This window comes from Diutina rugosa (assembly GCF_008704595.1).
Source record: "Diutina rugosa strain CBS 613 chromosome Unknown scaffold56_size80469, whole genome shotgun sequence".
NCBI lineage: Eukaryota > Fungi > Ascomycota > Pichiomycetes > Serinales > Debaryomycetaceae > Diutina > Diutina rugosa.
In genome coordinates this window covers 1-20354 of record NW_022995158.1, presented here as the reverse complement: position 1 = coordinate 20354, position 20354 = coordinate 1, and the positions used below count along the sequence as shown (strand labels likewise).

General features: G+C 47.7%; 9 protein-coding genes across 9 annotated transcripts; 6 read left to right on the top strand and 3 right to left on the bottom strand. All coding sequences in view use genetic code 12, as the record gives it.

The window, feature by feature from the left end:
* Positions 1-572: 572 nt before the first annotated feature.
* DIURU_003712 (ferric reductase family protein) lies at positions 573-2789 on the bottom strand (the record flags this gene model as incomplete). The annotated part of the gene is made up of 1 exon (XM_034156505.1): positions 573-2789. One exon carries the CDS (start codon positions 2787-2789, stop codon positions 573-575), a length of 2217 nt encoding a protein of 738 aa, XP_034011476.1.
* A 948-nt stretch (positions 2790-3737) lies between these two features.
* On the bottom strand, positions 3738-3998 carry DIURU_003711 (uncharacterized protein; the record flags this gene model as incomplete). The annotated part of the gene is made up of 1 exon (XM_034156504.1): positions 3738-3998. One exon carries the CDS (start codon positions 3996-3998, stop codon positions 3738-3740), a length of 261 nt encoding a protein of 86 aa, XP_034011475.1.
* Positions 3999-5716: 1718 nt separating this feature from the next.
* DIURU_003710 (uncharacterized protein) lies at positions 5717-6007 on the top strand (the record flags this gene model as incomplete). The annotated part of the gene is made up of 1 exon (XM_034156503.1): positions 5717-6007. One exon carries the CDS (start codon positions 5717-5719, stop codon positions 6005-6007), a length of 291 nt encoding a protein of 96 aa, XP_034011474.1.
* Positions 6008-7182: 1175 nt separating this feature from the next.
* DIURU_003709 (uncharacterized protein) lies at positions 7183-7503 on the top strand (the record flags this gene model as incomplete). Its single annotated transcript, XM_034156501.1, has 1 exon — positions 7183-7503. One exon carries the CDS (start codon positions 7183-7185, stop codon positions 7501-7503), a length of 321 nt encoding a protein of 106 aa, XP_034011473.1.
* Positions 7504-8974: 1471 nt separating this feature from the next.
* Positions 8975-9247, top strand: DIURU_003708 (uncharacterized protein; the record flags this gene model as incomplete). The annotated part of the gene is made up of 1 exon (XM_034156500.1): positions 8975-9247. One exon carries the CDS (start codon positions 8975-8977, stop codon positions 9245-9247), a length of 273 nt encoding a protein of 90 aa, XP_034011472.1.
* A 1599-nt stretch (positions 9248-10846) lies between these two features.
* MNN9 (mannosyltransferase complex subunit) lies at positions 10847-11935 on the top strand (the record flags this gene model as incomplete). Its single annotated transcript, XM_034156499.1, has 1 exon — positions 10847-11935. The coding sequence occupies one exon, from the start codon at positions 10847-10849 to the stop codon at positions 11933-11935; it is 1089 nt and encodes a 362-aa protein (XP_034011471.1).
* Positions 11936-12593: 658 nt separating this feature from the next.
* On the top strand, positions 12594-13784 carry FGR3 (Fgr3p; the record flags this gene model as incomplete). The annotated part of the gene is made up of 1 exon (XM_034156498.1): positions 12594-13784. The coding sequence occupies one exon, from the start codon at positions 12594-12596 to the stop codon at positions 13782-13784; it is 1191 nt and encodes a 396-aa protein (XP_034011470.1).
* A 1010-nt stretch (positions 13785-14794) lies between these two features.
* Positions 14795-15856, top strand: DIURU_003705 (uncharacterized protein; the record flags this gene model as incomplete). The annotated part of the gene is made up of 1 exon (XM_034156497.1): positions 14795-15856. The coding sequence occupies one exon, from the start codon at positions 14795-14797 to the stop codon at positions 15854-15856; it is 1062 nt and encodes a 353-aa protein (XP_034011469.1).
* Positions 15857-16077: 221 nt separating this feature from the next.
* On the bottom strand, positions 16078-17679 carry DIURU_003704 (uncharacterized protein; the record flags this gene model as incomplete). Its single annotated transcript, XM_034156496.1, has 1 exon — positions 16078-17679. One exon carries the CDS (start codon positions 17677-17679, stop codon positions 16078-16080), a length of 1602 nt encoding a protein of 533 aa, XP_034011468.1.
* Positions 17680-20354: the final 2675 nt, after the last annotated feature.

The window sequence follows — 20354 nt, the reverse complement described above, 5'->3', positions numbered from 1 at the left end:
CTCGTCTAAGGTTTCCTGTAAATTTCAAGATATCTTTATGAAAGGCAACAACTATAGAGATGATCAAGATACAAGGTGCACGTAGTAGATGATCAAGCTTTGCTAGTGGTGGAAGTATAGTGCCAACATAGGAATCTGTATATAATTCAGCCTAGGCTTAATTGATGGATATCGTGGGTGTCTTATGAGTATAAATGACATCATCTGTCGCACCCTCCACACTGTCTGGATTGGCAACCCCCGCCACTCCCTAAACCAAATTGATTTGCCAACGAATGTGATGCAGAAAGAGTGGCTTTGTTTTATATGAGTCTTGTATGACTGCCACGACCAACGATATAGTGTTCTGGAGGGCTAGTACCACAAATCGATATTGCTATGGCTACCATGAACCGGATCAACCTACAATCCTCACATGAGGCAAGAAATTATGCTTTAAATCAAGTGACTATAAAAAGCTTGTCTCGTTGAAAGAGTCTTAGTTCGTACTTGCTTGACTGGTGAAGATCTACACTCGTTTTGTTGTTCATGGTATCATTATATGCTAAATACACTTAAGTGCTGGGCTCCGGTTACGCCCACACTTGTAAGTGTTCGAAAAAGTCTAATCTTGGCCCCGCATCCAAATGATTAATCACCGCCTGGCGTAAATCATCGACCATAATCGGGTGGCCACAGGTGACAAACCCTACCAGCCCCTGAGTGGTGTCAATTGTTGTCTGTACCAATTCGTTCATCAGAGGACGGCCCTCAATGAACTTGACAAAGTACAAATCGAGTTTAATTTGGGCTAAGACTGCATCGGGAAGGTCTTTGCCTTCATACTGGTCGTGCTTATCGTAGCTGTAGCCGATCAGCAGTTGCGATGAAAGGCTCATTTCCATCGGTATTACATCGCCCGCTAGCCGTTTAGCTGGTCGTCTCACTCTCAAATACTCTTCCCGAGAGAATGGAATCAGATTGGGTCGGGTAACGTACACCACACACTCGATCTTAGTGTTTTTAAGGGCCATGAGTTCTTCATAGAACCAGAGCACCAGCTGGTATTCTCTGATTACCCAGAATAAGCGAATAGTCTGCTTGGAGTCCTTGCGTGTCTTGGCTAAGTGGTACGCCTCATAGTAAGGGCCAGGGACACCATTACCACCAGCGACATAGATGGCGTTATTGTACCGTTTGACGGGACTAGCACCGCCATAGGGACCTTCCACTGAGACTCTCACACTGGCCGTTTGATCAGGACACTGCTTCAAGTGCTGGTAAAGACCATGGGTCATCCCTCCCTTCACTTTACAGTAAAACACAAGTTTACCGCCATCGACCACCAGTTGATTGAAAGTGAATGGATGCAGTTGCCACCAACACAGCGGACGAATAAAGTACACAAAGGCAAACCCTCCAGGTTTCGGTGTCCACCCGGAGCGAATGGGGACGGTAACTCTGATTGTTTCGTCAGCAATCAATGTAAGTTGAGCTTTGGGACAGCCGAAATTGATCAATCTCCAAAGACGGATGACACGATCGAAAGCCCAGACGGCTGTTGCCGCCACGTATGGCTGGTGGTGATTAAACCGCATCACATGGCCCCAACTGCCGCCAATGAAAAGAAGGGCTAAAAGGATGTGTAACGCCACAAATAGCTCATATTTGGTACGTCTAAGCACGAGGAACCCTTGGAAGACGATGAAACCAGCAGCAACAGTTGCCACGGTGCCGGCAACCATATAATCACGACGCATCATCTCACCATAGTTGCCTACACCTAATGAATTCATGGCATAGCTGAAGGTTATAGCGTGGACAGAGGCGAGACAAAACACTACTCGGCCAATCCACCGATGGTAGGTGAGAAATGTCGAGTAACTCCAGTGAGTAATCCAAAGAAGGAGGTTATTTCTCAGCCCGAATAGGATTAAAAGCGGGACAAGCATACCACAACTGACGGCACAGCGGCCAGCAACGAAACGAAGAGTACCGATTTGCCGACTAGGGAACAAGGGGTCGTCGTGTGGAGGGACAACGTCCACACAGACAAGAACCACCACCAATATTACCCATATTGTCACCACAATCAGCTCGTATCGCAGTGGAAGCAACGCCTGGAAGATACCCGCCCATTGAGTGTTGTTGGTCTTCTTTCGGTGAACGGCAGGAAGGGTAATGTAACGTCTGATCCACACCAGCATTTTGCCATTTAAGTGTCTCATGAGACCAGGCATCATCAATTTAGCGAAATTAGCCAATGCTCCGAGAATTAAGATCACCACCCAGTACCCAAGCATCCCTGTGCCATAATAAGTCAGAATATTGAAGTTATCCAAGAACTTGCACATCAGCTCGGCGTAGGCTAAGGTATCAGTGCCATTAAGTAAGATTGGCGTTGTGATATTGCGTAACTGGTCCGGGTAGTCCAGAGGCGTGTACTCCTTAGCATACTCATTGTAGTAGCTGAGGGCATCGAGCATATGTGTTTCGTTAAGCGTCACGTTCCAGGTCTTACACAAGTCGAAGAACGCCTCGAAGTACTCATTATTGAACACACCGGCATTGCGAAGACAACCGGCAAGCGAACCTCGAGCATCCATATCGAAACAGGGGCATGGCCAGTTATTATAGGCACAAACCAAATCCAGATCATAGCAGAAGTCCAGGTACTGCTGGATCTGGGCATTACAGGCAAACAACATCTGGTGGGGCTCATCCCAGTAGTAAGGTACGCTGGCAGCACCAGCAGTGGCAGCGAGCACAGCACAACAAGCCGTGGCTGTCCACCGTAGCGATGGTATCATGAGTTAGGAATAAAATGGTGTTTGGGGATAGCAACAGGTTTTTCGGCGGCTCTGCAAGTATATAAATTCGGGTAGGGTATTATCTATCTGCGTGGCCGCCATTGACACCGATTGCCGCCTCCATCACAAAGACACCCTCCGATTTCCGGATTGCCTGTTTGAGGCTAACGCCGAGAAGTTTTTTTAGGTGACTGAGTCTACATTGGAAAATTTGCTTGTGTCATGTTTTGGGTGATGGTTTGGGGAAGCTAAAGGGTCGTATTGGGCTTTATTTGGGTGGGGCAGTAGCTGTGTATAGACGACAATGCAGGGCGTCGCCAGCTAAGTGTCCGCGTTGGGTGTGAAATTGGCGTCGAAAGAGGCGTGGTTCCTGCGTTGTGCGTAACTTTTCGAGGGACTTGGGTTTGCGCAAGCGAAAGATCCAGACTCAACAGCAATCAGGCCACCTCTGCTTCCAAATATCCACCAACTTCTCAGTAAGGTGTAGTTGATGTAAAACCCGGCTTCATTCAGGGTTAATCATAAGATCGTATGACTAATATATTAGTCTCGCGCAAAATAAGGTTAGAACCCGAAACGGTTGCGGATGGCGACGCAAGTAACCAATCGGCCGATTTCTCTTCTCCGTGGTGTTTATGTTTGCGAAGAACGGAGAGTTACTCGTTTAGGACTAGTTGCGGAGTCCTCCACGGACGATCCACGGGGCCTCCTTCTGCCAGCATGGTCTTAACTTTTGCCCATCAGTTTCCTGTGGTTGTTATGGCCATCTCGTTTGTAGCCCTATTGGAATACGCGGTGTTTACGACAGTGATGATCTCGAGGTGCCTACATAATAAGTTTATCCGGCCGATAGTTATTTATTGTCGTAAAAATAGGAAATGATGAGCGCGCAGTCACAAGCACACAGACGCGGCTCCCAGAAGTGAACGGGTATGGGGGACACCTGGCTTAGAAGGGGATCCAGCCGAGGGTAGAGTTCAAAAAGTTCACCAACTGGTTGGAGGCACCCTGGGCGAGCTTTTCGATCCATTGCCCGTTACCCTTAATGGGAGTGTCCTTAGAGAGGAACGACTTGGCGAAGTTACCGACGGCACCAACGGCACCACCGCCTTTAGTGGCAGTAACGGCACCTTCACCTTCACGGGCGATGGGGGCGGCAGAGACAGCGGTGGCGGCAACGGCGATGAGGGCAATGTTCTTCAATTGCATTATTAACGAAAGTGGGTGGGTGTTGGAACCAGCGACGATCCTCAGTTATATACCTGAGGCTTCTAATTGTAGGTTTTATGAGGCGGGTTCACCCGCCAAGGCGTTGTGCTGTGCTCTTTGAGAAGGAGTGGACAATAACTTCGAGAAAGATAATAAATTTAAAAGGATTGACCTCCAAGACAATAGTCTAGGGCACACAGGTCAACGCGATTGTATTTCTCTTTGGATCCAACTCCTGAGGGAGCTCATCTGGTCGCTGGTGGGATCTATGCCCTTGCATGTCAAAAGTGTAATGATGACAGGGCGTTCACCGAGGCGACCACCTACACAGAGCTTGTCGGAATAATTAGAATTGGAAAAATAGTCTCAACCAATAGCAGCTATATAGCTATTCAATCAGAGAAAGCAGTACACTTTATTAACGCTCTCCAGATGATCTTCAATACTTTGGTGGCTCAATTGAGCTGACGAGCTGTTGGTGGAGGATCTTGAGGATGCACTTAACCACGTTGCCATCACCATAAACGGTACCTGCTTCCACCCAATTCTGTGATTAGAGGTGGCGCTTGTGTTAGATTTTGGCGACTATCGGGAAGTATTTTCTATTGTTTTCGATCGTTTCTCGCGAGCGTAGCCGATACGCAGGGGCCCGCCCTTTAGTAAACAATTACGCGCACAGGATTACACAAACACAAATTCAAATTTACGCGTCGCAGCGCCCGTTTTTTCCCCATCTGTAAACTACGTGGCGTTTGCGTCGGCGTCGATCGAGCGGTATCACAATATAAGCCGTCATTCTCATCTGATTATCATCCATTTTGATCAATGCCAAGATTCAATTTCCACCACGGTTACCAAGAGGGATTGTACTAGCCAGCAATTGAGTTGATACACATAAGGTTAGCGTGTCTACAACAATCAGGTGAGATCAAGACTGTTCCGGGTATTACTGTGGTGGAGGCTAAGCTTGACTATGGTAGATAGAGTCCTGATTTAGCGAGATGGTCGACACTTTGTTTCAGGGAACGATGTATTCTCCCGGTATTGTGTCGCGTAGTATTATACTTGTCTATAACCGATTCCGCGAGATATAGACCTAGGGGGAAGATCGTTAGCAAAGGTAGTAAACACTTATCTCTGCAATACTCACTCAGGAACTCTTGCGTACTGGTACTCGAATAACAGCATCTGTTGACGACTTGTGGCAATATTATAACGCCCGAATTCTATGCCATTGTCCTAGAACGCCCCTTGGCATCCGCCTCGTATTCAATCTCGACCCGATTTTCTCTAATCTGCCGACTGTAAGGGGAGGGCGCCGCGGTACATCTGGCGTTTTTGAGATCGGAAGAACCTAATACAATGCGAACCCCAAAACGGACAAGAGAGTGCGGAAAACGGTACCTGTGGGTGCACCCGTGCATAGGCGGTCAAGCCGACGACAGACGGCTAGAGACCAAGTGGCTACGACACTGTCAGATTTCCCAGCCGTATGGTATAGATTACTACGATGAATTGGTGGTACTGAGGGTACGGCTAGCTCTTCACTCTATATTTTACTATGTACAGACCAAAAACTTCACCACTAGCTCGCTCATACTCGTAGATATGATGTGTATCGACTACTAGCACGCGTTGACGCCTTAGTATTAGACGTTGCCGCGTATAAAACCTCACTAATTTCGACAAATACACGAGCATCACACCCGTCACTCGCTATGCAATTCAACACTGTCGTCACCCTTGCCATTGCCCTGTTGGCCGTCGCTGCCCCCGCCGCCGTCGCCGCTCCTGCTGCGGACGCCGAAGCTATCCAGTTCACCAACGACAGAAGACCTAAGGGCGTCCCCGGTAAAGGTGCTCTCGGCATTTTGACCGACGGCACCAACCCGTTGTACTACTTGTTCAACCTTGCGTACAAGGCCGTCAAGGAAACCGGTGAAGGTGTGTTGAAGATCGCCACCCTCGACCCCCTTGTGGAGTTGCCCGAACTCAGAATCGAAAACTAGGTTAAGTATACCTCAAAGATTCATAAGACTAAGACATTTCAGGTAAGGCCGGAGCCTGAATGTCTTGTCAACCAATCAAATGTTCTTTCACTTCAAATATTGTAGCATCATCTTCAGTTAATGTCCATCCGTAGTGTCTCTCGCTTGAGACATCTATCCTGTAAACTGTCGGCAACTTCTTATATCATGAGGTGAATCCTGTCTTGTTGGTCCTGTTAACTCCAACTTCGAGTCAGCATCTGCATCGGCATCGGCACAGTTATCAGGACTCGAGCCGGTATCGGTTTATTCAGATGTCACACATCAATTCCATGTTCAATAAATGGGTGGAGTCAGGCCAGCAGAGGCAGTGTACCGTATATAAAGAAGCTAACAATAATTCTAAAGCACAGCCCACTTTAATATTATCACGTCTTTATTCCCTCACCCACTTCCAGTTTTGGGAATGTACTGTATACTGGTCACCAATTGTTTCCTAAACTTTTAACTCGGCATACCGAAAACGCTAAACTATTGCGAGATTTTTCGACATTTTATGATCGAATAACGAAAAAGGGTTGTAAAAGAGTATCCAAAATGAAAGAGAACGGAGATTTGATGCCAGATCAAAAGGTTTAACCATGATGGATATTCTCTAATAAGTATATACCGAATCTCCCGCCGCGGGACGGCGGTAGCGAGAGAACTCCGGTCCGCGGTTATGAACACCATCCCCCAAACATATATCATATTCATGGCAGTGATCCAAAATAAGCTGATTATTATCCCAAACGCCCCTTACAGCTTTCCCCAAGTAGCATAGCCGGTGGACTTTTTTAGCTAGATGTAACACGCAAGAATCTGGCGTGGGAGTTATCTTGCAGTGTGGTAACTGTCGGTGTTCCTGACCAACTACTCGCCGACTGCTACTAGTCATTCGTCGGTAGCATTCTCTTCCAGTGATACGGCCTCTGATGCTGACATTGGTGACCCTCTTGGTCATGTAGCACGCCTACGTTTCTGTTATTCTCTTAGTTATTTGATTAGTCTAAATCTTGTCCCTGCCAATTTCTTAGCTGTACGCGACACAAACGAAAGCTCCTGGCCGCCTTCAAATTAGCTGCAAACCGAATTGACTATATAAACACCACCCAATCCCTTTACTCCAAATCTCTCAACCCCAACCTTCTTTCGCTATGCAATTCAAGTCGCTCGTTACCGTTGCCATCGCTTCGTTGGCTGTCGCCTCCCCCATTGCCATCCCCATTCCCGAAGCCGACGCGTTGGCGTTGCCTGAACCTTTGGCTCAAGCTGAAGCCATTACCTTTTCCAACGACAGAAGACCTAAGGGTGTCCCTGGTAAAGGTGCTCTCGGCATTTTGACCAACGGTACCAACCCGTTGTACTACTTGTTCAACCTTGCGTACAAGGCCGTCAAGGAAACCGGTGAAGGTGTGTTGAAGATCGCCACTCTCGACCCCCTTGTCGAATTGCCCGAACTTAGAATTGAAAACTAAGTTCGTTTACAAATTGGAATATAACGACCAAGACATTCAGGCGGGGCCGGAGTCTGTCGTCTTGTCAATACCCAATATAATGTTTTCTCGCTCATTTGTTGTAGTCTCTTCCATCGGAGAAATCTCAGTAGGCCTTGACTCCCAAATCCACAATTCAGGTTCCATTCGTGTCATTCATGTTCACGTCTTTCAACCATTGGTGTCACTCACGTTCACGTCTTTCAATGGGCGAGTGATACTTGTTGTTAGAACCAGCTGGAAGACATACTCACTGATGTAGTTGTATCACTAATGATTCGATCAATTTGGGGCTGGCAAGTAAACACGCGGATCTCCTCACCAATATATAGTTAAGGGTCGGGAAAATTGCTGGAAATCTCCTTAAGTGATTATTTTTGTCTTCCCTAGCCTGTATATGAGAAACAATGTAGTCACCCCTCGGCTGTGCCTCTAGCCGAGAATGTGAAACGTGGCGGAATCAGCCTCAACAAGTCCTCGATCCATAGTTTTCTTCATCCACTCCTATAGTCGTTTCGGGAGGTCAAAACTGTGGAACTACTGGCCATGATCATCGCCATTTAGCGTTTTCTTGGCACCCCAGGTTTTTTTTTGACAGCCGCCGAAATCTCTTGGCGAAATTTTGACAGCTGCGAAGTCAAAGTTCGTGAAAACGCGAGGCGTGGAAAAAACAAACGTGGCTTAAGCACAATGGGAAACGCAAGAGCCAGAGATAGGATTGCAGAGGTGTCAGACGAATTGAGTCACTGTTCAGTCCCGTTTGGTCGTGACAATGAATTAGGTTCCTAGGTGTTAGGAGAGACTGAAAACAACCAAATCACGCCATAGACTTTTCAACTGAAGCCTCCGATGATTACTTTTCAAGTAGGTGAGTATTTTCAGAGAGAGTAGGGTCGTGAAGTTGTTCAATCAAGTTTTTCAGGGAACTGGTGATGGTGAAAGTCAAGCCTACGTTGGCAAATAAATCTCAGAGACAACTAGGTACCGCCCTCATATCAGCATTATTTTCAGACACTGATTTTTGCGTCGTTATTGCGAGAGATTACACCACGCACGGATTGGGCTTAGACTCGATCTCCCGATCCTGTAGAATTTCCGCCATAAACAATCGGCAAACGCGTTTAGTGAGAGGCCAGAGGCAGGTACCAAGATACCACCTGTCAACGAAGATCGATCGCTCAATATACGATAGTCCTGAGGGTGCTAATCAGCACACTGTAGGTTCAAATCCGACGATATTGGACCCACGACCAAAGCTCAACGTTAATTTAGTCCTCGCCTGTTGAGTGGGTTTTCTCAAATAAAGATTTCATTCAAGGGCCAATGTAGAGGCTCTGGGCCGCATATGGAGGAGGTTAACCGCGTTTACTCAATTCGACTCAATCAGCTATAAAAGCCAGACGATTTTTCCTTCAACTATAAATCAACCTCCTACTTAAATCATTCGCTTGTCATGCAGTTGAAGAACATTGCCATTGTCGCCATTATCACATTGACGGCCGCTGCTCCCGTTGCTAATGCTGATGCTCTCCATTTCTCCGATGATCGACGCCCTGGTAGTGTCCCTGGTCACGGGCTTGTGGACGTTGCCACCGGTAAGCAGAACCCGTTAGCGTACGCTTTCAACCTTGCGTACAAAGCCGTTAAGGAGACGGTGGAAGGGGTGGTGAAGATCGCCACCGTCGACCCCGATGTGGAATTGCCTGAGCTTAGAATCGATAATTGAATACCCAAAGAATGATTAACCACCGCAAGGGCCAGGCCGGAGGCCCTAGAGGAGTTATCAATAAATGTTCTGAACGGAATCCCGTAGTAATCTTTAATGCCATTCGATATCGGTAGTAGACTTATCGGAAGCAAGAGAAGTATCGGTCACTGCCACCGAGCGGTCGTCAGATGGCGGTTCCACGATGACCCGTACCCGTTCTCTGTGTCGCCACTGGGCTAAATTGGCGTCACCAATAAGCTTGGTGGAGGCGATCTTGAGGTAGTTTTGGTCCTGGGATGGGTTCACTAGGAGGGTATACGCGACCCAGCCATTAGTTGATTGAAACTTTACAAAGGAGTATTCTTAATTAATCTTAGCATGGAAGTTGTGTATGAGGTTGTTGTGCCATTTTGAGAAACATTGAAGCCGAGACTGTGAGTTTGTAGCTCTGGGAATCTGAGCCATGAGAGAGACTGGGAGTTTTTAAGAGTGTCTAAGAGGTTTTGAGAGTTTTTGCGCACCAAGAGTTTTTTAAGAAATTTGGGAGTGAATACACAAATTAAACGGCTTAAGCCGACGTTTACTAACATGAGTCTTCAGCCGTTTGCGAACAACATTTGTTAGCGGATATATGATCTGTAAGTCCTGGTTCTTGAGATACTCATCTACATACCTCGAGTGAAGCCTAACGAGAGAACGGGGATTAAATTAGCTTTGATCAACAATGTAAAACCGTTGATGTATTTTTACAAGTAGTCTTGATTCTACCATCGCCTTTCCCTCTCGTGTTCATCTCTTGATGGCTCCTAAAATCGTCCAAATGTATCGTAGCACCAAATAACCTTTGAGAGTCTTACTAGAACAATATCGAGAAATCAAACATCACAAACTCATGACGCCTGGTGTATTTAACAACTGTAGAAATCTGCAAGCCAACAGCTTCCTGGTGAGTTTCGGGGACCCTTCGTTGACCGTTCCTTAGTCGTTCCAATGTTGCGATGGCGGTCTCAATTTTGAGGCTGGTGCTAGGTGAAACTACCCTTTATCTCTCCATGGATCAGAGGAAGAAAAGATGTAAAAGTAAATACAGAGTATCACGAAGAGTCCATGGCTATAAAAGGCAGCCACGAATATGACTTGTTCGAGAGTGTGATCATCAGTGAATTGGTCTCTAGTCATTTAAAGCCATAGCCAAAACCAATTCAGAGGTTGAATCACATTCAAATGCTCATATTCTTTCAATGGGAACACGGATCATTTGGAAGGGCTATCGCGTCTAATTCCACGTTTAATTCCACATCGCATCACGTGACTCCGAAGACCAGATGATCCGGCGAGGTGCTTCGCTGGCAGGGTGCGCGCGCGGCAGGCACACGGCGACACCGAGAAGGCCAAGGCTAGCAAAGGGAAGAGAAACAGGGTAATATTATAGCATTTCATAGAGTTAGATCTAGTCGGTGTTGATGTTTCAGTTATGTAGCATGTTTTGTTTCAGTGACTGTCTCAGCTGTTGTTTCACAATTCCGTTCCCCGTTTGCGGCTCCTTTTAAGTTTTCGCGCAAATCTTCTTCGCGACCACACACACCTGGCCACCACTTCCACTACCGTCTTCCCTCCATGATTGGCAGCTACGTCCGCACGGTGAAGCGGAAGCCGTTGACGGTGCTTGTGCCGCTAGCGGTGCTTGCGCTCGTATATTTGGCCTTGTTCCGTCCCGGAGCCGCCGGCGCCGGAAGCGCCACCACCAGCTACGCCTACCCCAACCCGAAAAAGCTGAAGTGGCTCAAGAGCGATATCTTGAAGAACGCTCCTGGGATCAACCACTACGATTTGAATAAGTTGACCACGAGCGCCGACGCGTTGATCAATAAAGAAGAGGTGCTTGTGCTCACGCCGATGCTGAGATTTACCCCTGAATACTGGGATAATTTGAATAAGCTTACCTACGATCACTCTCTTGTGCTGTTGGGTTTCATTTTACCGAGAAACGAAGACGGTGACGCCGCTTTAAAGCAGCTTGAGGCCGCCATTAAGCAGTTGGAGCGCGACGGCAAGCTTTCGTGGAAGAAAATCACCATTTTGCGCCAGGATACCGACCTGTTACCTTCGCAAGACGAACAGGAACGCCACGCGCTTGCCGTGCAGAAGAAGCGCCGGCTGATGATGGCGTTGGCCCGCAACTCGTTGCTTTTCACCACGATCAGCCCGAAGACGCTGTGGGTGTTGTGGCTTGACGCCGACATTGTCGAGACCCCCAAGACGCTCATGCAGGACTTAATCCGCCACAACAAGCCCGTGGTGCTGGCCAACGTGTGGCAACGTTATTTCAACGATGAACACCAAAAGGAAGAGATTCGTCCCTATGACTTTAACAATTGGATCGAGCTGGACGAAGGGCTCAAGATCGCCGAATCCTTAGGTAAAGACGATATCATCGTCGAAGGCTACGCCGAAATGGCCACCTACCGTCCGTTGATGGCTCACTTCTACGATGCCAACGGCGACCCCGCCACCGAGATGGAATTGGACGGGGTTGGTGGCGGTGCCGTCATGGTTAAAGGCGACGTCCACCGCGACGGGGCCATGTTCCCCAGTTTCCCCTTCTACCACTTGATTGAGACGGAAGGGTTCGCCAAGATGGCCAAGCGGTTGGGCTACCAGGTGTACGGGTTGCCCAACTACTTGGTGTTCCACAAGAACGAGTAGATCTGTACCATACATACACTGTAATCAAACTTACACTCCAAACAGTAGAAATCTATAGCCATGCGTACGTTTGAGTCTAGCAATAGTGTTTGGCAACGATGCGTCGCTAAATCCAATCACTAATGGTCATTCCCTTAAAATCATACTGTATAAATGCTATTTAAGTGTCCAGTTTTCTAATAACTATGGCCTTCGTTTACTTTTGATAGTGAGAACTTGTAGTCCTCGAACAGCACTTATGGGAGTACCAGTTGACCGATGAAACACAAACCTATATTAGCTTTGAATTTACTTATCGAACAAACAGTCAAAGCTATTATACTTTTAGTTTTAAATCAAACAGTTATGGACTCCACTATTTGGTAGTGAGTCTGGTATATTACCACCGTTCATTAACGCTTTGATTTACCTGAAACACGCTTCTTACCGTAACCAATTTTTCACTCGATTATAAAGCTTTCACAACTGTAATTTTCATGATTGTTAGTTGCATCTACATTTAATTTAAATTGTTTGATTTATCTGGTGTGATCGCGCTCGTGACCCGTTCTCATCGAGGGTGGGCTCTCACCAAAGACCCCCCCACCCTCAGTCCGGTTCACACTCGCCACATTTTACACGCGCACGCCACGCCACACACAGCTCGTCTAGCGGCTATATGACTCCACTACCACGTCCACGACGTCGCAAACGAACGGCAAACACGGTGGTGGTGCTCAGGCTCCCGCCGCAGGCGCTTCAACGGTTCGACCCACCGAGACATTATAAGGTTACCCTCAGGCTTTCGCCGGCAAATTTACGGCAAATCAGGCCCCTAGAGCTTTTAGGAGCGAGCGAAGATAGCGATGAGTCGCTTGCCGAGTTGTTTCTGCCCGTTTCAGAGGGAAAAGACGATGAAGTTGACTCCAGGCTATTGGAGCGAGAACTCGACGAAGTGCTTAACGGCGACGATATCGAAGTGACGGAAGTGTCGGCGGTGTCGGGAGCCGCGGAAATCAAAGAAGTCGAGGAAGTTGAGGAAGTGTCGCTGGCGCTGGCGCCGGCGGCGCTCACTGCCACTACTAGCGCCGCGGCGCTGGCGCTGGCGCCCTACCACGATGTCCCGGCGCCGATGCGCGGCTACTTCAACGACGAAATGCCGCCGCCAGACGATCTCGTCGCCACCACCGTCGCCCTGCTTGTCGACTCCTACTCCGGCACGCGCCTCCAGTACCCCGTGAAACTGACTCGGTGTATCCATTTTGAGTGTTTTGACTTGGAGTGGTTCTGCGCCACCCACCGCATGCCGTTCTTCTATGGGCCCTTAATGGGTGAGCTCCGACGGCTTTCCGACAAGCGCCGCGCCGGTCTCGTCGCCGGCAGCATCGCCCACTATTTGCCCACTCAAAACGCCCTCAACTTGGACCGCGCTATATTAGTGCGCACCCGCCACGCCACGTTTCGGTGTCCGATATGTGATCTATCGTTCACGGCGTCCCAGTTGTATAAACTGGAGCTGATGGCGTATATTTTGAGCCACACACCGACGACGGTCAAGCGGGTGGAGTTGCCTGATTCCGGTCGGTTTAGGGCGGTGGACGACTCGGCGCAGGCGCGCGCGGTTAGCGCCAGCGCCGAAGCGCTGGTGGTGGTGATTGAGAGCGACGATGATGACGATGCCGCGGTGTCGGCGCCAGCGCCGGCGCTAGCGCCAAAAGCGCCCCTCGCGATAAATTCATCGGCGCTGGCGCCGGCGCCGGCACGGGCTCGCAACTCGTTCACCGAAAAGTATATTGAGTTCTATTTTGCCCCCTTTGACCGACCGCCACAAGCCACCGGTACCGCCGACGACCCCGTCACCATCGACTAGTGGCGCCACATTAATGACCATTTTAACGACTGTTTATTGAGTGATTACTTGAGGTTTTCCTTCGCCATTATTTGGAATTATGGCCTTAATTGCATCAAACATTATCACGGACTCACCAATTGATTGTCATTTATTTGACACACTCGCATTGCGATTAACGATGGCCATAGCTGAATGCTATCAGGCGAGATCCATGCGTCGGTGAGAGTTGAAGGGCCGATTGCCAGAGAAGCAGCATAACATCATTTAGTTGGCGACAAGACCTACTTCATGAATTAATAGTCTTAACCAAGAGATGGACTGTTCTCTGAGATGGACTGGCATAGAGGAACGAGTGACTACAATTAAAGACCCCATTACTCTCAAACATTGGTTGCGAACCGACGCTTCCACTTGTGATAATCACTACAAGTACAAGCGACATACTCATCGACTCGGTTATTGGCCGTCACCATGGCTTGAAGCCCTTTGGTCTAATTCTAGTGAGGCATAGACTCCAACGAAAATCAATTATCGTTACAGTCTTGCTTCCTTTGCATTCAAATCAACAAGTCTCTTTTTGAAACCATTCTTGGCGTTTCAACCTTCAGATACCCCAACTTTCATATATATAGTTAAATAAACACACGATTTCAATTTGACCCGCGACGGTTGGTGCGGCTGCCTCGTGGGCGTGTCTGCCTTTCCCAGGGCTCGCAACAAAAGATTCCCGGGAACGTTCTCTCCAATCACACCACGTTCATTCCCTGGACCTCCGAGAAGCCCTGGCCACCAAGGGGGCAACTCCATCGTTGCTCCCACTGCGAGAACTACAAATAAAAATAGTACATTCATCTAACACTACTCATTCTGAAACGCTTCCTCGAAAAAAATTTCCGAAATTTTACCTCTACGTGTTTCTTGAAAGAATAAGCTTGACCTTGTTTCACGAGCACTGTCCTGCACACAGTCTTTTTTTCTCAAGAAAGCTCCGACAAATCCCGCACCATATTTCACCTTATTCCACAACCATGATGCTCCGTTCCCGTGTGGTGGTGTGTGCTCGTCTGATGCACCGGCTGGTGCCGGTGATGAAGCCCGAACACGTGGCGTCTTCGACAGTGGCGTCGGCGCAGGAGATTGGCTGGATCTCCCACAATAAGCTCGGGGAAAATGCCAACAAGACCCCGAGAAATACGGCCAATAACCGGTTTCGAGACCTTTTGGAGGCTAAGGAGTACCCGAAGAAGAAGCAGCAGCTGGCGAAACGCCCGCAACGGCCGGCAGGCCCTAACCGGCGGGTCCGGTTCGCCAACGAGCTGGGGCTGGAACAGCTGCGGGCGGCGCTCAAATGGCTCGTGCTGCAGGTGCACCAAGTGTCGCCGCTGTACCGGGTGAAATTGCTCGACCAGGGGAAGCCTCAGCCGGCGGATTTTGTCGAAATTGCCAACTCGCTTAATTTGAAGCAACAGGGGGTACAGGTGATTAAACAGGACGAGGGCGTGCTTGTGAAACTTGTCAAAGTCGAAGATATGGTTAAGACTTACCTGAATCACTTGGCGCAAGTGAGAGAACAGGAATTGGTGGCGCTGGGCAATTTGAAGATGCAAAGAATTTTAGCTAACCGGGCGAAAGCCGAACGGAAAAAGCTGGCGCTGAAGGTGGTTTCGTTTAAATGGAGCATCTCCTTAAGTGATTTAAAGGAACAGAAACGGACTGAGCTTATGGGACGTCTCAATAAGGGGGAACATTTCACTGTCGAACTCGCGCTGCGGAAACGCCGCCCCCGTGACGAAGACGAATGGCAACTTGAATTAAAGAAACGTGAGTTGGTGTTCGATACTGTGGAGTCGATCCTCGCCGAATTACCGTGTTCTGTCGAACTTGAAGAGTCGTCGTTGGAAGAGAAAGTGGTGCTTAAGGTTACCCCTACCGCCGCCGCGACTCAGCCAACTGTGACTGAACCAGCCGTGACTGCCACTCCTAAGAAGGCTAAAAAGCAACAGAAGGCTCAACCTGTGGCGGCTAAGCCTCAGGAAAAGAAGAACGAAGACGACTTGGACGCGATGTACTCGTTCAAAATCGATGACTAAGTCGTCTTGAAAAAAAAAGGATATATATTTATTGGGTTCGGGAATTAAGTGTATATAGGAATGGATAAGGAATTATGACGATCCCAAAAAAGGGATGTTGATTGCGTTGGGAAAGGTGTCTATTGAAATGTCTAGGGATTCTTCCAATGAAGACTATTACTAAGTCTTAAACCACGTTTCAAATCGTGTATATATTGCAACCCGTTATATATTGCAACCCGTTATTGCTCCCATAGTTCCTTACAGTACCCTCGGTCGTTGGTCCAATCATTGGTAAAGCCAGCGACGTTACCCACCATAGGGGTCCCTAATTGTTTACAGTTCCTCTCATCCTCCTTGGTACTGTGTACCCGTAATTGGTCGGGGGCTTCGATAGACGTTAACCCAAGGCCCATATCCATATGGTACTCTAGATGACAATGGAAGAGCCATACTCCTGGGTTATCCGCTTTAAAACGAAGGGTCAACGTACTTTGAGGCTCTAGACCAACCGTATCCCTCAAGGGGATATTACTTTGATTATAATATACCCCATTCTTTTCCACAATTTGAAAGCTATGGCCATGACCGTGCATCGGATGGGTCAAATCATCGAGTCCTTCAAACCTCAATTCCACCACGGAATTTAAGGGAAGCACGTAAGGAATGACACACAGCCCGTATATTTTAGGGTTTAATTTCAAATTATTGGGGGCACTCAAAGCAGTTTGGAGTGTCGGCACTTTAGGAGCCAGGTAGGTATGGTTATTGAAAGTTTGCCATACGGTTTCCACTTTAGTTGAATGAGAACTACTATTAGCCCAGGAGCGAAATACCGAATTAGCCTCAAGATTTATCGTGATATTCGGCTGAGGAAGCAATGGAGTCTGTGTAAGTGGAGCAATCATCGAGTCGTCAAACACATCGTCAAAGGCATCAACAACTGGAATACTCTTGCTGGTGGGGGCCAGGGGATTGTAGACCATCCAGTGGGTCTGGTTGGTACCGTTTACGGGGACATTAATCGTCTGCGGATCAATATACACCCCAATCATAAAGTTGACATTGGCATTTTCCTTGGTTTGTACTAGGAAAGACACTCTTTGTCCCGGTAGAGTGTGGATAAACTCAACCGTTCGTGGTTCCACCCAGTTGCCGTCGACCTCAACCACCGTCAAATTGTGGTCCTCAATGTATAAGTATCGGCCTGCTTCCACCGCCATATTCGCCAAATGAACCAAGTAAGTCTTATTAGCTTCAACTTGCCACTTATATTCCGCCATTTCATTCATAAGAACAGCGACAGGGTCTTCCTTTATGGGGTACCCGTCTTGAACTTCCTGTAGACAAGTTTCCAGAAGACACTGGTAGTAGTCAGTGAGCGACATGACCGCTTCCTCATCAAATTTAAGGTTTGGAATGGCTTCTTTGGGTCTTACGATGAATACTCCGCGGAGACCATCACCGTATTGAGTCATTAAGTGGCTGTGATACCAATACGTCCCCAGCTGGTTCACTTGAAACTTATAAGTGTACAGTCCTCCAGGAGTGATGGGACACTGGGTCACCATCAGCGCCCCGTCCATCTCATTAGACCCTCGGAAATGGATCCCATGGAAGTGAACTGTTGATGATTCATTCAAGAGATTTACCACCGTCAATTCAATAGTATCTCCCTCGGTAGCCCATAGTGTGGGGAGCGGCCACTGGCCATTGACGCCAATCATCGGCCGGGGACCATGGCCAGCAGGGTCTCGAACCACCCAGTCGAGAGTAAAGTGCCATTTGAGGTAGTCACAGGCCACGATTTGCAGCCAGTACGCGAAAAGCACCAACCAAAGCATATCACTACATTCAAGAGCATTTGGAGTTAAATATAAGAAATGTGGTCAAACGGGTTAGTTTCGGAGCTGTGCCTGTTTTGTTAAAAAGCCGAACCGATTGATTTGTCGGGTAATACGGTTGTTTCTGTCCTGACATCATTTCGCCTCATTCTTCGCCTATTGTTATCGAAAGGCATGTGGTCAGCAACCATGTACACGTCAACGGAAAATTCACAACTGTCAAAGACAACATCGGGTTATTCAACATGACATTGGACTTTTGTAATTAGCATACTTCTGTTCAGCTTCTTGGTTATTTGAAATTTTTCGCAAATATTTTGGTTTCGGAGGTGGTGGATTCTGATGAGAGAGAAGCACAGAAATCACGCAATAGAAACTTTCGGTCCGTCTAACAGCATCATATACGATCACACTACACTATTGTTTTCCTAAAATACCGCTTATTAATGAGAAATTGCCATCCTCTGATAGGATCATCCGAGGATCTTTACCAGTTCTGGCACTATCTCCGAGCATCTCGTTTATGCGATACATCGAAGAACGCAGGGCAATCTCTCAGCAAAAAATGCACTTAACCAGCTCCAAAGACTGCCTATAGGCGCAGCAGAGACACAAAAGTGTAGCAGCTGAGGGGAAAGCGGTGTCCGTCGGAGTTCACCGCGGTATTGTTCATAAGATTCCCCAATATAACTTAAATGTCCCGTTAACTCCGAAATTGTTATTGTTGGTTGAGTGATAAGCAAACAAAGATAATGATCCTAGTAATTGTGTCATTAGTGTTGTGTTGTGAAATTCGGAACTCACGTGTAATGCGTCTCAGAGGCTGTCATGTTGATTTTCTATGTAGAATGAACACAAAAGAAAAGTCATCGAAATCATCCACAAAACGAATTGCTATAAATAAACTGCAAGAAGCTTCGGGAAATAATACGATGCGATGTCACTATTGTGTAGTTCTATCAATACTTGGTTGAGAAATTGCGGTGGTACGTGTGTCAAGTGGGACCCAAGAAAATCAGTAATTTAAGTCTGAATATTGGTAATCTAAGATCGAAAATCACTTGAAGTATGTTACAAGATGTTGATAATCAGAATTAAAAGAGCTTTTTGTTTCCTTGAGCGATTATTATCGGAAATTTACACAAGGCTTGCCTGGTACCATAAAGCACTTACGCATTTTTGTCGTAAAATGACTTCGTGGCCAAGCTGGTTAAGGCGTGCGACTGTTAATCGCAAGATCGTGAGTTCAATCCTCACCGAGGTCGACCCTCCTTTTTTTTCCGGTTTCTGGGCTAATGGAAGCCGAACAACCAGTCTCGAGATGTTTCAATACGCATCTATGTTCTCATTTTGCCAATCTGCTTTATCATAGCTAACTTAGCCATATTTTACTTTCGCACAGCTTTGGCACAGCTTTGGCACACCCATCACAGACCTCCAAAAACTTGCTTACTGCGAATAGCACGCCTAGTAGCTAAGGTAGAAGGCTGTAGCCGATGATTAACTAAATTGTAGCATTATATGTTGTGTTGGTGGGCATAGTGGTGGGTTGCAGCCAGCGTTACTGCGGACTTGCTCAATTCTCGGCCCGATACGGGTCCGGCCCAGTCTCCCAGTGTAGTTGCCTCCTCCCGATCTGACGGGATCTGACCCTTCTCTCCTAGACTTTCCTCCATCCTACACTACATATCATATCAGTAATTAATTGGTTGTGGCATCAACACTCTTCTCCTCTGGGTTTAGCCCAGTCCCTTAGCTTTGGAAAACGAGTGGTGTGGTCTATCCCGGTCTCTCATCCTGGTCAACTCCTTCTGGTCCCTTTCTATCATCCCTCTCTCTCCTACACCTTATACCTTCCAACTTCCCTCTCCTGCTAATTCTTCACCACACACTTTCATTCCACATCATCTGGGAACTACTACTCCCCCTGGATTCTACATTTGTGCTCTCATTCTACTGATTTGTATCACTCTAGCAAATATCAAGTGAATGTCACGTTTGAGGAATCATGACTCCGTATCTGATTAGGAGCTCGTCTGACGTTAAAAACAAAAAAAGCAAAAATTATTGACATCGACGTGATTCGAACACGCGCATCTTACGATAACAGAAACCCCAACCTCACAGTTGAGAAGCTTACGCTTGAGTCTGCCGCCTTAGACCACTCGGCCACAATGCCATTTTCGAGTCTATTGTAAATAATTTGGATTAACTCTAGTTATATGCAGTCCAAATTTCCGACTGATATCCCGGCGTGGCCAAAAAAGCATTTTCCACGTGGACGACAACCCGCTGAGATCAGTTGGCGGACATTTTGGAAATGCCTCCTGAAGTTCACCTCGCTGCAACCATGGCAACTGGCCATCCTCTGGCAGTTTTACCATGGATATACTGCAAACTGGATGTGGCGCACCTATAGCCATGTCCACGAGTCCCAATATGAGTCCTTTTACTACCCTGGGTGCACACTCTGTGCGGTCACTACCCATGACAGGGCCCCCACCCTCCCACTGGTATACTCTTCGGACCACGATCGTCACTTCCACAGAGCCGTCAGATTGATTCGCGACAACGGCGGAGGGGAACCACATCTTCTCTGCGACTGTCCCGTATCAAAGCGCATGTACTGCCTCATTAATCGAACCGACCTCCCCTACCAACATGTGACAGACATG